Here is a 16349-nt window from a genome sequence, read left to right as displayed (position 1 = left end):
GTCTAGAATATTTAACCGAATGATTGTATCCAAGTACAGGAAAATAGAATATAAATAATATAAGTAATAAGAAGATATAGAATGGATAAAGTAAAGAACGTAAATGTATAAGCTTATATCTTAAATTCGTATTAGTAGAAAGTATAAATGTATAAGTATAATATTTAGTAAAGAACATAGATATATAAGTATTTATACATATAAGCATGAGTGTGAACATGAGAGTAGTGGGGAGAAGTTGGAGAGTGGAGGTCCGAGATCTCTCTGCCGTCTGATGTAACTTGACTTCTCTCCGAGAACTCTTTACGAATACAACTGTTATTACTGATCAAGTTTTATTCATACTTTATAATAAAATTCAGTCTTCAGATAAAAGTTATTTTATCAATTACATCTATCCTTAATCATAGTTTAATTATTTCATTAAATAACAATCATAATCATCATCATCGTAGTAAACAATAAATTTATCCACTGTTTTCAAATTCAAAATTTGGTCCCGCGTGACAACGAACTGCCCACTGTCCAGGAGGTGGCGTCAGCTCCGATCCTAGTAACCTCCCAGGACATAACAAGATGTTGATATATATTGTGACAATTTACTAAACTCACCAACCAAGACAGAAAAGTATCTTGTGTTATGTCCTGGGAGGTTACTAGGATCGGAGCTGACGCCACCTCCTGGACAGTGGGTAGATCGTTGTCACGCGGGACCAAATTTTGAATTTGAAAACAGTGGATAAATTTATTGTTTACTACGATGATGATGATTATGATTGTTATTTAATGAAATAATTAAACTATGATTAAGGATAGATGTAATTGATAAAATAACTTTTATCTGAAGACTGAATTTTATTATAAAGTATGAATAAAACTTGATCAGTAATAACAGTTGTATTCGTAAAGAGTTCTCGGAGAGAAGTCAAGTTACATCAGACGGCAGAGAGATCTCGGACCTCCACTCTCCAACTTCTCCCCACTACTCTCATGTTCACACTCATGCTTATATGTATAAATACTTATATATCTATGTTCTTTACTAAATATTATACTTATACATTTATACTTTCTACTAATACGAATTGGAGATATAAGCTTATACATTTACGTTCTTTACTTTATCCATTCTATATCTTCTTATTACTTATATTATTTATATTCTATTTTCCCGTACTTGGATACAATCATTCGGTTAAATATTCTAGACTATCAGAGGTGTGTTCTATAATTATTCTATATTTAGTTATTCGTTACAATTGACATTATCATTTATCGTGAAACATCATTATAATTATTCTAATGCTATATTTCAATATTTCTATTAATTCATTTATTATATGAATCACTCTTTATTTAATATAAAAATATATATATTAACAATAATAGTTAAGTTCCTGTGATATGGTTTTCATTTATAAATAAGATTTATTTATTATATATTTCCTTTTCTTGTTTGCTTATAGAGTATGTATTTGTTTATAACCATATTTACTGTCAACTTTAGAACAAGGGCCTATTCATGATTTTTATGCGTGTGTTTTGTTTAGGTTTTAAGTATCAGGTGACAGAAAACGTTCCAAGACCACTCAAACTGTATTTATGTTTCTCTAAATATAAAATAAAGTTTATCCATCTATTTATTTAACTTTCTTATAATAAAAATATATAATTTAATGAGTATGTGCCACGACGATTTGTGATTTAATTTATTTACTTCATATTGTTAAGACGCAATAAGTGTTGTAGGATATTAATATATTATTTCAAATGGATTTTAAATGCGCGCTTCTTATATATCTCAAGTTTACTAATTAATTAACAGGTGGAGGCACCTGAGGCTGTTGAGGACATAACACTTGTTTTGATAGTTTTTTTTACTTGATTAGAAACAAAATAAATTTGACTTAAAATAAATATTCTTAAACAAAGATTATTAAACTTGAATTAAAATTTAATTATTCTTGATACAATATTGCATGCCTTAAGCGTGAGCGTAGGTATGCTCTACTCTCGCCTAAAAATAAAAAAACTGGATTCCGTCAGACTATTTTTTTATAATATTAGTCGAAGAAAATGTTCTCGGATTAAAAAAACCCAATTACTCAGCCCAAGAATAAAAAAATGAAGGCAAAAATGATCTTGGGCCAAGTCAAATTTTTTTTCTGTGTATATGAAGGAACATAAAAAGATTTTAGCCGATATACAGCCCGTATAAGCTCATGTATGAACATATATGAACATAGATGAAAAAAAAATAGAAATTTATAAACCGATATACATTGATATACGGTTATCTCTAGGCATACATGTAGTCTGGTTTTTTCTGCTGGTTTACCCATAAGACTATCGTTAAAATGCATACTACTCAATCGAATTCAGACTATTTTGTTAGGAATAAAATAGCTTCCCGTGCAGGAGCTGCCAGAGTTGAACGGAGGGCCCCTACTTGACCCAGCATTGGGGAAACTAGCTTTGGCACACCTATATTTGCCCATGCTTGGCTCAAGATTGGGTACTGCTCTTTGTCTATATCTACCCAGATCAAATTAGATCTATTCAGATCTAGACAGGCTGATTCTTGAACAGAAAGTTCTCTATCAACCTAGATCTACTGTGATCTGAACAGATCATATCAGATTTATTCATACCTATTCATTAGGGTGTCCGTTATTTACCAAATTAGATTTTTTTTACTTGGACATAATAAAAATTATTTATTTGTGATCCAAAAATAATAAAAAAAAATAGAAAAGTTTAATTTAACGCCGTTTAACCCTGCCTAAGTAATGATACATTCTAATTTTAGGACAATGAGAAAAATTTTATTACTTGCTTAAAAATAAGTGCACAGTAATGACTAATATATATTTTTGTAGGAAATTTCCTGCTCTTCAAAAAAGGTCTCTTATATTTTTTCGTGAATCCAACTGTTTAAGAGATATTAAAGGTCAAAGTTTGATTTGTTTAAAAAAATTGGCGTTTTTGTTTGAAATTTGATTACTCTCCAGCACCCAGACATAAAATTGAGTGCTATAAATTTTCTTGTAGGAAATTTATCGCTCTTCAAAAAAGGTTTCTTACACTTTTTTTGTAAATCTAACCATTTAAGTGATATCGAAGCTCAAAGTTGATAGATTCGAAAAGTAATGTTTTTCGATTAAAATTCTATAACTCTTCAGCAAACAGATATTTACTGAAGCTTTCAATAGATTAGTATCGGAAATTTACCACTCTACAAAAAAGGTCTCTTTGATTATTTTGATAAACTCAATCGTTTAAGAGATATTTAAGCTTCGAGTTGAAAGAAAAGTTTCACAAACCAACTCAAAATTTTTCTCCGATGATATAAAAAATTTCTTTTATTTCGAGTTTAAATATCTCTTAAACGGTTGAGTTTATCAAAAACATCAAAGAGACCTTTTTTGTAGAGTAGTAAATTTCCGATACCAAATTATTGAAAGCTTCAGTAAATATCTGTTTGCTGAAGAGTTATAGAATTTTAATCGAAAAACATTATTTTTCGAATCTATCAACTTTGAGCTTCGATATCACTTAAATGGTTGGATTTACAAAAAAAGTGTAAGAAACCTTTTTTGAAGAGCGATAAATTTCCTACAAGAAAATTTATAGCACTCAATTTTATGTCTGGGTGCTGGAGAGTAATCAAATTTCAAACAAAAACGCCAATTTTTTTAAACAAATCAAACTTTGACCTTTAATATCTCTTAAACAGTTGGATTCACGAAAAAATATGAGACCTTTTTTGAAGAGCAGGAAATTTCCTACAAAAATATATATTAGTCATTACTGTGCACTTATTTTTAAGCAAGTAATAAAATTTTTCTCATTGTACTAAAATGAGAATGTATCATTACTTAGGCAGGGTTAAACGGCGTTAAATTAAACTTTTCTTAAAATTTCATCAAACCAGATCAAATCTGAACATTTTCCCCGGGCATTCACAAATTCACTCTCATTGCCGAAAACCCATTATTTCAAAAAGAATGTATGACTGTAAGTTTTTACGATAAAAATAACTTTCAAATCGTCTCTTCGCGCACTGTTTTTACAAAAAAATCCCAACTCGAGTTCAATAGATGGTGCCAACATACTCGACGTAATAATACTTCACGTAGAAAACTTAACCAGTATTCTACCTAGTATTATACATGTATGAAACTGTATAATACATCAAGTATTTTACTTGCCCTTCCTTGATTCACGCTAATGAAACTTGAAGGTTATAAATGACGAAGGAAATTTATATCTACTATTTTTTTTTTGACCGACGAATAATATTTCTGAATTTGAAACAAAAGATTTATATTTTTATAACGAACTTAAATAAAAGCTATTTTTGAAAAAACCTTTGTTAAAAAATCATTTTTTAAAATTGAAATCGACTTTTTTTCGATTAATTGAATGCCTTACAAGTTACAATCGATTAAAAAATATCGACAATCGAAACAGAAACATCGATTGTTCGATTAATCGAATTCGATGTTACAACACTACTTACCTTAGTGAAATTTTCGAAATTTTTTTGATGAAGTTATAAATGGAATCATTAAAAAATGTTTTAAATGATATAAGTATATATAAAAATAATTTCAATTTAAAAATAAGTTATAAAAAAAAAATAAAAGCTACTGAAGTAGATATTGATCTCAAAAATATAGGGGACTTGATAGGTTATCATTTTTGTTGACTAATAACTTCTTTTTTTTTTTAACAATAAATATAAATAGATTTTGAACTATATTATAATGATTAATATTTCAGATGAGAGTAATAAGGATTCAGAACAAATAAACCTTTCTTCAAATTCTATAACATCTTACAAACATGTTATTCAAAAACTTTCTGAATCCAGTAACGAAATAAGTTTGCCCATTTCTAATGTTGAACATAAGTAAAGATGTGACATTTATTTTTACGATTCACAATAGTAGTATAAAAATTGATTAATTATATTTGATTTTTTTTTTTTATTTTAGTGCCATAATAAGTTATATATCAGATGCAATGTTATTTCTAACTTCTTTGGAAATTAATACAAATATTGATCCAGGAGAAAAATTAAAATTATCTAGAACGTATACTTTAGTGGTAAGTTTTTTATAAAATAAAAGCTACTATAAGGTAAGAGATTTAGTACCCGATCAGGGTACTAAAACCCGATCACTCATGTATTTGTATATCTATATTTACTAAATTTTATTAAATGTAAATATACAAATACATGGAGTGATCGGGTACTAGGCCTTTTTTTACCTTAATAATGGAATTCACTTCCCGTAAAAAAAAACTTTTTCATTGTAAAATTCTTATTTCGACACCATTATGATTGCTATGAATTTATCCTGGCCATTTATTGTAAATTTGCTGTAAACACGATATTTTGTAAATTTGTATTACTTATAGATTAATTTATAATGTCATGAGTTTTGTATGAATTTCAGATTATTTCAATAGATATACACAACAAAAAGACTTAATTTAATGTAATTTATCTATAATTGATTCCCAATCTCGAGCTGTGAATCAAGCTGATATAAACAGGGTGGTCACAAATCGGGAATGTCGGAAATGATTAGGGAATTTTATACAACCGGGCATTATCATGAAAACGTCAGGGAATTTCAATAAGTATCCGGGAATTAAATTGCGACAGTTAAAAGTTTAAAAATTTTTCAATAATACACTGTTAGTCACAAAAATTAAAAGAAATTAGAAAAATTCAATATCTTTAAGTGATTTTTAACAGGCTGTAACCCAGAAGAGAATAGTCTGACAACAAAAACAAAAAAGTTAAAATGTAGCTTCAAGTGTCTAGTTTTCTGATCTGGTCTTGAAATTTTTTATTATGCACGGTCCCGGAGTATTCATAAGAAAACCATCGAAAAAAAAAATTTTTTTAATTTTTGCTCGTATTACAAATGGTGTACGGGCTTCAATAATTTTTTTTCGGTAATTATCATTGATTTTTTATTACTACGGAACCGTGCATACTATAAAGTTTCAAGACCAGATCAGAAAACTAGACACTTGAAGCTACAATTGAACTTTTTTGTTTTTGTTGTACGACTATTTATCTTGGAGTTGAAAATCACCTAAAGATTTCGAATTTTTTTAATATTCCTTAAGGGGAAAAGCTGGTCTGAGAAACAAAAAAAGGAGCATATTTTTAAGATTTTTTTTTTTCATAACACCTTCTTTATTAACATTATTAAAATTTCAGACATTATTAAGCAACATTTCAAAAATATTTTGCTAAATTTTTGTAAAAAAGTCACTTCAAAAAAAAAAAAAAAGTCTCCATGCCGTAGGCAGGATAACTCAGAACTGCTTCATCTGAAATCAAAAAACCAAAAAGATTTCTTTAGTACATAAGTTTATCTTGGATTTGAATAAAGGAATAAACAAAATATTCATTTTTGAATTTTTGGTAAAGGTGCAATCTCAAAAAACTCTGATTTTTGTGTACTAGAAAATCGGAACGTTTTTCGTGCAATGAAAAAAAAAAAAAAAAATTTTCGATCGTAAAGCACACTCTGATACTTCGCATCATGAGTCGTGCAAAAAAATTGAAAGTAAAATTCTACTGAATGACTAGATTTCTGAAATATTCCACATATAGATGCTGGTATGTCAGTCGAAAATCTTAGACCGTCCCCAACTTCCGGAACTATCCCTTCAGCAGTCGAATCACAAATTTTTTTTTCATTTTTGTTGCGCGAAAAACGTTTCGATCTTCAAGTACATTGATTTTTGCCAGAAATTTCTGCTTTTGTTTAATTACGAAATAAGTAGTTATTGAAAAAAAACAAATCCTTCCTTCAAATCTAAGATAAACTTATGTACTAAAGAAATCTTTTTGGTTTTTTGATTTCGGATGAAGCAGTCCTGAGTTATCCTGCCTACGACATAGACTTTTTGTTGAGGTGACTCGGTTCTCCCCACTACCACTGGCTTATTTTCCAATATTTTTTTATGAAAATTTAGCGGAAAATTCTTGGAATGGTGCTTAATAATATCACAAATTTTAAGAATTTCAATAAAGAAAGTACTCTAAATTAATTATAATTTACTCTATTTTAATTACAAAATTTCTTATTAAAAATTTTAACTTACATATTTTTAACATCAAATAATCAAAAGTAGGCCATGGTGATTTACTTTATTGACTTCTTTTTGCTTTCTCGCATGATTTAATCATCAAATTTAATTATTGACAATGAAAATATAATCAAAACTTTGAATAACTTAATGATACGAGTAAAATTTCTGAATCAGGGAAAAACATGAAAAACTTTACTGGAAACCCGGGAAATATCAAGGAATTTTAAAATCACTTCTTCGTGGCCACGCTGATAAAGCAAACAAATATTTTTAAATCACATTTGACCCTTCAAAGTTATGGATCTAGAATACTTGAAAGAAATTTTGGCTCCGAATTTCTATATCTAATTCTATGAAGTTTCAACTCCAATTATCTCAATAGCTAATCAATTTCAAACAAAAGTACATGTAGGTTATTTTTTTTTTTGTAGTGAATCGAATTTAAGAAAATTTATTCCTTAATAATTTGCCGAACGATTTGGTTCAAAATATTAAAAATTAAAGAAGTTAAGACTATTTTTAGCACAAAATTATTTTTTCCATTTTTTGGTCAAATATTTTTTATAACTCAAAAGTAACTTTTTGGTAAAAATCAATCCTAATTTTTTATAAATATGTTTCAATAATAATTCTATAAAATTGAAAGTAAAATAATCGATTAGTTTTATTTCTACAGCTGATCAAAAACAGTGAGATGACCCCTTGTGTCCGTTGAGGGTTAAAATTATATAACAAATGATAATTTCAATTTATATTCTAATAAATCTTATTATAAATTATTCATTATAAAATTCAATAAATAAATCCTTTTTATATCCCTCGTCCTGATTAAAATTTGTCGGAATAAAGTTATTATGAAAGTCATATTTGTGCCAAAATGTGAATTTCATAGTAAAATTTTTTCAGATAATTTTTTACACTTTTCTAAATTAATCATTTAAATGCATATAATGTAGTTATATTTTTATAATTCTAGCAAACACCCAATGAAAATCTAATAAATGAAATTCGGAATTATAAAATCACAACGGACAAAGTTGAAGTGATGATTACAAATCTACATATTCTTCAAAATTCTTCAGATTTAACAGATACAAGTATAGATGGTAATATAGTCATTTTATTTATATATTTTTTTCTAACACATGTATTTATAATATGTTTTCATAATATACTCATATCTGTATTAATGAAATTTTTGTAGGAAACAACATTTCTTTGGACCCAACACTGGAATTGTAACCATTAAAGTATAATAAATTATTATTTTTTTTCTTTTAATTATATTAATTCTTGCATGTCAGTAAGTAATTGGTGAGATGTATCTAATTTATTGTTCAAATTTAGTTTTAAAAGCAAAAGTTGAGGATCAACTATATCCTGGACATAAATTTATAAAGATTATTGACATTTTTAATTTTTATTTAATTGCTATTTTTGTAATGAGTTTTTTATTTATATTTACTCACATTAAAATGAGTTGGTACTCGTGCAGGAGACGTGTAAGTCGACTCTTTTACTTGATTGTGATATGAGTCATTTGTTATATTTTTCTCTGATTTTTCAACCTGATATACTCTCAATGATAATCTTTCTCTAAAACAAAAATTACAGTTAATATTTTTTTATTATAATTAAATTTTGTACATATGATAAAATAATTGTAATCAAAACTAAATTGATTGTCTTATGTTTAAATAAAATACCTTGCTAATGTTATTTTTTCAGCAGCGATTTTACTTTCTCGATCGGCTAAAGCTTCAAGCTGTGATTGTAATTGATTTAATTTATCTTTGTGTTGTTTTTCAATTCTTTGTGCTTCTTTAAGTGCTTGTAAACCCTCTTCACGTTTAATGACAGCTGCCTAATAATGTAAAGAAAATTTTTTATAGTTATCACATTTCTTAATTCAATAGAAAAGACAAGTTATCATAAGATAAAAAATTATTAAAATCTTCAATTTTATTCACAATTTTTCATTCAATGCGTTTGATGTTTTTTCATAAAATTAGTAATTAATATTTACTCCGTTGAAAATTTTTCTCAAATTTAAAATAAAATACTTGAAGTTATCATTAACAAATCCAAGTCAATCAGAAATATAAAACATTAATATGATTATAAATTAACTTATTTTTATATTCATGGTGGTCACATTTTTGGAAAACCTGGAAATGCCAAGGAATTATAAATAAACTGGAAAAATCAGGGAAAAGTTATGGAATTCCGTCATAAAACTGGTAAGTTTTTTATTTTCTATTCTTCTGACTGAAAAAAGCGGATAATTTTTTTTTTTTCTATCGAAACTATTCAAACAGCCCGTGTAAAAAAAAAGTTGTTAAAAAAAGGTTAAAAAAGTGTTGACTATTGTAAACTTCAAAACGTGACACAACGACGAACTATTTTTGAACGTTTTTTAAACTTTTGAAAATTCAAGAGAAAAATCAATAAATATCCTTGCATTATTAAAATATGCTAAAACGAAAAACGTTTTGAAATAGTTCAAAATTAATTTTTTCTAAACGTATTTTGTACTGAAAAATGTTAATTTGTAGTATTAAGTCAATTGTTATTTTCTGTGTATTGTCAGAGGTTTGAAAATCGTTTACAAAAAGTTCATCGTTGTGTCACGTTTTTATGTTTAGAATAGTGAACACTTTTTTATTCTTTTTTCAACAATTTTTTTTTACACGCCCTGACGGTTTTAAATCAGCCTGGAAACACCCTGGGAGTGGAAACACGGTGGAATCACGGTGGATCCAGGGTGGGTTTGTGCCATTTTATCACCGTGTATACGCGGTGGTTACATGGTGTTTCCACGATGGTAACACGGTGTACCCACCCTGATTCCACGGTGTATTCACCGAGATTCCACGGTGATTACACGGTGTACGTGGAATCACGGTGGGTACACCGTGTAATCATCGTGGAATCATGGTGATAAAATGACAAAAAACCCACCCTGTAACCACCCTGGATCCACCGTGATTCCATCGTGTTTCCGGGGTGTTTCCAGAGTGAATCAAAACCGCGAGGGCGGGAGTAGCGCGGTGCGAATGTGATTGTAATACCGTCTTGAAAAAAAAAATTTGTAGAAATTGATTCCAACAACGAAAAAATGAAGCAGTTAGAAAAAAAAGTTTTAGTATAAACCAATCTGCAGGATCTTCAAGCTATTAACATGCATATTGACAAGTTAAAAACCCAAAAGTTTAAAAGTATACATATAAGTATTGAACTAATAAATTTCATCATATTTGATATTTGTATACTTCATTAATAATTTATTACTATTCTATAAAACGTTCTTGTTTATGAAATTTATTTTAGTGAAAATGAAAAGTTTATTTATATTTTATTACAGAGTAAGTTATATAAAAACATAGATTTAAAACAAAAAATAAAATAAAGTTTCATTTACCGACAATGATTGATTATTTATTGAACTGTCTTGTACCATTTAATTTTGAATTAAATAAATATTGTCAATAATTTAATATTACTACATATGGTCAGGGAATTTTTTAATTATTTGATTGGAATATCTGGAAAAGTCATGGAAATTCAGTTTCGAAATCTGTGGTCACCATGGAATATCTTACGTAAATTATATTTAATTTTTACGTCTTTCAGAAATTATCTTAATTGACGAACCCTACAAATGACTTATTCGGTAATTATTTTGAATTTACTTTTAGCCAGCTTTTGTGCCAAGTGTACTATTTAGAAAGTAACAATTTTTAGATTCATAGGAAGTAACAATATTAGATATAAATGAAAATGAAACCTGAGTAAGTTCTTCTAAATCTTTAGCCCTTTGCATTAGTTGTCTTTCTTTCATTTCATTTCGACGTTGTTCTGTTAAAAGACTTTCTGATTTTTCTTGCCATCTCTGCCGTTCTACGTTCGCTTGATGAGTTGCATCATGCGCTGCTTTGATTGCTGCCTCTAACTGTTTCAATACAATCAATAAAAAATCTAAAGGATGAAATATAAATTTAAAAATATTTATTTATATTAAAAATGAACCTCAGTCTTGATTAAATCATCAGAATTTAGTTTCAAGTTATTGAATACTTCAAATTTGGCCCTTTCTGCAGCCACAGCTTCTCTTTCATTAGCTAATAGCTTTAATTGTTGTTTTTGTTCGGCGATCCATGTTTCTTTTAAGCACTATACAAAACTCATTTTAGAATATTTTTATCGGGAAAATATTTTTAAAAAACTAGTTTTTTTTTCACCTGTATATGTTCTCGTTCCCATTTTATTTGCTCATGAAATAAATTTCTCTCGTGTATAAAAGATTTTTCTTTCATTTCCAGTCTTGTTTCTCGTTCATTTACTAATTTATGATTTTTTACAAATTGATTTGTTACTTCATTTGTATCAGATTCTAATTTTTGAGCAATATTGACTAGTTGTTTCCTTTCACTATCCATTGTTTCTTGTTGGGTGATTAGATATTCAATCAGCACTATTTTTTTTTTTATTAAAAATTAATTGTTGAATTTAATTAATCGTTTAAAATTTTTTATTCAAATTTAAAACAAAAAATTCAACTTTTTAACAAATCCAAATAAAAAAAAAGTTCTCTGATAGTTTCAGCCCATAATTTTAATTTCAAGTACTTTCGTTTGATTTTGAAGTTTTCCCATTTAAAATACATAGGAAATTTTGGATTTTGTTTTTAATTCTCTGCAGCTCAACCGCATTTCAAGTTATCGGGTCGCCGTTTGCCGCATTTTGTAGGTAATTTAATACTCTTTAAAATTCTCTCTAGCAATTTTACTCAAACTCAAATCGTTTCTTCTGAATTGGTTCTGAAAATCATTTTTTTCAAACATAATTTGGGTTTTTAGTTGATATCAACAAAAAAGAAATTTACATTAAAAATGCAGATAGTGATTTTTTAGGAAATTAATTTCTCTACAAAAAAGGTTCTCTTATTTAAGTGGCTCGTTCTTCGTTCACGTGATATAGGGATTTTATTAATTTTGTAAATAAAATATTTGCCAAAAATTTTTCCGAAGCTTATCGAATTTAATCTTCCGTATTTTCATTAATGGATAAAATTAATAAAAAGAAAATTATTTACTTTTATAAAATTGAAATTAAAAGGCATTTGGTCGAATTTTTTCGAAAAATATTTTATTTACAAAATTAATAAAATCCCTATATCACGTGAACGAAGAACGAGCCACTTAAATAAGAGAACCTTTTTTGTAGAGAAATTAATTTCCTAAAAAATCGCTATCTGCATTTTTAATGTAAATTTCTTTTTTGTTGATATCAACTAAAAACCCAAATTATTTTTGAAAAAAATGATTTTCAGAACCAATACAAAAGAAACAATTTGAGTTTGAGTAAAATTACTGGAGAGAATTTTAAAGAGTATTAAATTACCTACAAAGTGCGGCAAACGGCGACCCAATAACTTGAAATGCGGCTGAGTTGTAGAGAATGAAAAACGAAGTCCAAAATTTCCTATGTATTGAACTTAAACTTGAAATTAGAATTAAGAGCTGAAACTTGCAGGGATTTTTTTTTTTCAATGTCTACAACAATATTTTGATGTGGAAGCGAAAAAAAAAATCGTTTCAAACGGGCCACCCTAATATATGATATACCTTTCAACGTTTCTTCTTGTCTTTTTAAATTACTTTCCCGTTTAATGACACTGTCAAGATCTCGAGTTTTCATTTGATCACACAACGTTTCAAACCCATCGGAAATGTGCTGTACTCGTTCAAGAATACTGTTAACATCTGTTTTATGAGTTATTATAAAATCAATAGTTTGTTGTTCTGTTTCTTTGGCACGAGAAATATTTTCTAACGTTTTAATATGTTCCTTTTGTAATAAATCAACTTGCTGTGAGTGTCGAATGTGAATATCTTTTATAATTTGAATTTGATCTGTCTAGAAGGAATTATATATTTGTTAAATTAAGAAAAAAAATAAAATATTTGTTTTTCTATTAAATAAAATATAATCATACTTTAAGATTTTCTATTTGTGTTTTTAAGTATATTTCTTGCTCATTTTTTTCAGTCAATAATTTTTCTATTTTTTTCTCATATTCATTTTGAATTTCTGCTATTTGTCCACGTAATCTTTCTTCAAGTTTATTTATATTTTCTTGCATTAAACGAATTTGTGTTCTGAAAGTACGAGATTTTAAATTCAATAAATTATATCAAGGATCGATAATTATAATAAATAAAAAAATTACTCATAAGAATTTTCTAAAATTTTAATTTCTCTTTCATTTGTATTCTTCATGATATCTACTAAGTGCTCTAAATTATGTTTTTCTACTTCTAAAGTATGTAACAAATATTCAGATGATATTCTTTCATCATTTTGTTTATCAGTCATTGGATCTTTATCTTTATTTTCAAATTGTAAACCTGACGGCAGTGTCATTTGCTGTTTGGAGAGTGCCTTATAACATAAATAAACAAAATATAAATTATTTTGAATGCATACAGGATTTAATAAATGAATACTAACCTGAATGTAATGATCTATTCGTGCTTGCTGTAATTTAATTTGAGTTTCAAGTATTAACTGCCTATCAATTTGCTGTTTAATTAATGTATCGAATAATTTTTCTTGCTCATTCAATTTACTTTTTTGACCTTCTACGATACTACTTAATTGGTCAGTTTGTTTAGACAAAATAGTGGCAGCTTGTAGCTCATGTTCCTGTTGCTGCATAGCAACAATAGAAATTTGAGGATCAAATTGTGTTCCTGTTAATGAAGAAATATCGGGCAGAGAAATAGTATTTCTTTGTAATAAATTGTCTTGATTTAATATTAAAGATTTAGATATAATGTTATTTTGTACATCAGATTTATCAGTTTTTTGTGCTGAATTATTCACTTGTTTATCAGTTTCGTTAGTTGTTTTTTTTGTACCACCCAGCCACGCGGGTAAATTTTCTGATGGAATATCACTTATACTAGCAGCTTTTTGTTCTAGATTTTCCTAAATGTTAAAAAAAAATTATTATTATTATTTTACGTGAATTTTAATGAATTTATTGGCATGTTTATTGTCCTACTTCTTTTGTTTGAGTTACTTGCTCTTGTGAATCTAAAAATCCTAAAGTATCGTTGAGATTTATAGATTTAGGCCTTGCTCTTCTAGGTTCTCTACCACTAGAGGTAGAAAGAGTAAATTGGGCAGGTTTTGATGATGAAATCATTTCTTCAGAACCAAAATTTTTAGATATAGATTTTTCATGACTATTTTCATTTGTAGAACTTGCTCGTGATTTACATCCAAACAAATCTTCCATTATTAATAATTTTTTAGCTCTGCCTGGTAGACTTGATTTCGAAGAAATAATTAACTTATTATTTGAATTTTCAAAAGTCTTTGATACTATTGGCTGTGATGTAGCTGACTGTGGCTTAGTAATTTCCCAGTTATCATTAAATGATTTTTTTTCTTCATTTTTATTTAAAGTAAAATTAAATTCAGTACTTTTTGATATACCTGTATCAGACTTTAAATTTTCTGTATTTTTAATTCCAAATAAATCTGATATTTTATTGTCATTTTTATTTGAAAATGTATTTTTATTTAAGTGATTGCTATCACCTAACAAATCATCCAAAGGATCGTCATTAAAATCTGAAATAAAAAATAAATCAGAAAATAAAAAAAAAATCATTTAAAAGAATTTATGATCCTGAAGTTAACAGACAATTAAAAATTTCCGGATTTTTTTTTTTTTAAATCGATTGCAATAAAATAAAAACTAAAGATATTCACTTGTAGAAAATTAAAAAAAACTATAGGCGCAATTTTTTAAATAATTTTTTTTTATAATTTAATTTTAAATAAAATCAAAAAATTACAAGACGTCAGCTAACTTCAGTATCATAAGAATTTATAATTATTTTTACCTCGAAAAATAACTTTTTTCTGTGTTTCCTTAACGTTTTGTTTAGTTTTTTCAATCCCAAATAAACTTTTCTTTTGTCGATTATCACCGAATAAATTATTATCAAGTTCTTCTAAATTTTCAACTAATTCACTGACTTTATCAATATCAATATCTGATTCATCAGAAGCAGTATCCATTATTTATAAGATATTACATAAGAAAATAAATCATTCATGATAAATATTCTTAATAAAAAAGTAAACATTATTTTGTAAATATTTTCTAAATCATGTCATTCATAAATTGATATTTATGTTTTTATAGTCATGTATGTCAAACTTCAAACAGCGCATTAGCGCATATCCTGGTAAATATACATTTATAATTTATGCATTTATAGTCGAAGGTGCTGCCTCGCGTTGAGTAAAATTGACAAAAATAATCTAAATTAGTTAAGGGTGGGCAGTACTAACCGAATTTTCGAATTTTATTTTTCTAATTACGTTTAGAATAATTACGTCACTCAAATGATGAAAACCTTCCAAATAAGTTTGTCCTACACATTTTTTTGGAAGCTATAAAAATTGCTGTAATAACAATTGATTAACAAATTAAAAGAAAAGTAAAATTCAAAAATTCGTTTAGTACGGCCCAGCCTTAAATACACCATTGTTAGTGTTGTGACAATCGGGTGCTAATATTCGATTATTTATAATCGAATACAATCGAAACTAGACAATCGATGTCATCAATTAAGCGTCCATAAACAATCGATTAATCGAAAAATCAATTAATTTTAGCAAAAAGAAAGCAGTTTTTTTCTTAATCAACTATATAGTTGTACAATCGATAACTCAACAATCGATTGTAAAGATCGATTTTTAAATTTGAATTTGAAGTTCAATATTATAATGAAAAAAATTACAAAAAAAATTAAATTCTTTTTAGTTTGAATTAAAATGGGGCGAATTTAATAAATAAAAAGAAAAATTTAACTGGTAATGTTTTATTTAAAAAAAAATTATTTTATGACCATTGATTTAATTATAATATTATTACAGCAATAAATAAACAAGATTAAACCAATTTTAAAATGGATTTTCGTTATATAATAAATTATTATTTTATTAAAAAAAATTTTTTTATAGAAGAATCGATCATTTGAGAGCAACGTTTAAGTTGTACAATCAACTCACCAAAAATCGATTGTAACAATCGTATATTTAGAGAAAAAACAAAATATTTAAAGGAGTTGGAAGCTGACATTTTTTAAGGTTATAAATGACGAAGGAAATCTATATCTACTATGTTTTTTCTTAACAGA

At 27.2% G+C, this 16349-nt stretch overlaps 2 protein-coding genes across 5 annotated transcripts; one reads left to right on the top strand and one right to left on the bottom strand.

The window, feature by feature from the left end:
- The first annotated feature begins 4482 nt into the window (after nucleotides 1–4482).
- LOC103573655 (uncharacterized) lies at nucleotides 4483–8419 on the top strand. The gene is made up of 5 exons (XM_008552824.3): nucleotides 4483–4694; nucleotides 4786–4915; nucleotides 5001–5112; nucleotides 8102–8231; nucleotides 8330–8419. The coding sequence occupies exons 1-5, from the start codon at nucleotides 4562–4564 to the stop codon at nucleotides 8365–8367; spliced, it is 543 nt and encodes a 180-aa protein (XP_008551046.2). The 5' UTR covers nucleotides 4483–4561; the 3' UTR covers nucleotides 8368–8419.
- Nucleotides 5974–15843, bottom strand: LOC103573658 (golgin subfamily B member 1). Of its 4 annotated transcripts, none has more exons than XM_053740660.1 (13): nucleotides 15529–15842; nucleotides 15045–15434; nucleotides 14195–14769; nucleotides 13639–14118; nucleotides 13358–13569; nucleotides 13124–13286; nucleotides 12753–13044; nucleotides 11367–11599; nucleotides 11155–11298; nucleotides 10913–11077; nucleotides 8832–8989; nucleotides 8595–8721; nucleotides 8330–8505 (listed from the first exon to the last, which is right to left on the bottom strand). In XM_053740660.1, the coding sequence occupies exons 2-13, from the start codon at nucleotides 15220–15222 to the stop codon at nucleotides 8407–8409; spliced, it is 2826 nt and encodes a 941-aa protein (XP_053596635.1). In that variant the 5' UTR covers nucleotides 15223–15434; nucleotides 15529–15842; the 3' UTR covers nucleotides 8330–8406. The 4 variants fall into 4 exon arrangements, with proteins under 4 accessions (XP_053596637.1, XP_053596635.1, XP_053596636.1 ...); XM_053740661.1 differs by having other exon boundaries at nucleotides 15544–15842; XM_053740662.1 differs by lacking the exon at nucleotides 8330–8505 and adding an exon at nucleotides 5974–6357 and having other exon boundaries at nucleotides 15045–15843.
- Nucleotides 15844–16349: the final 506 nt, after the last annotated feature.

The sequence above is a fragment of the Microplitis demolitor genome, chromosome 7 (genome assembly GCF_026212275.2).
Source record: "Microplitis demolitor isolate Queensland-Clemson2020A chromosome 7, iyMicDemo2.1a, whole genome shotgun sequence".
Classification (NCBI taxonomy): Eukaryota; Metazoa; Arthropoda; class Insecta; order Hymenoptera; family Braconidae; genus Microplitis; species Microplitis demolitor.
Note: the sequence above shows the minus strand (reverse complement) of the source record. Positions and strands in the feature narration are given on the sequence as shown.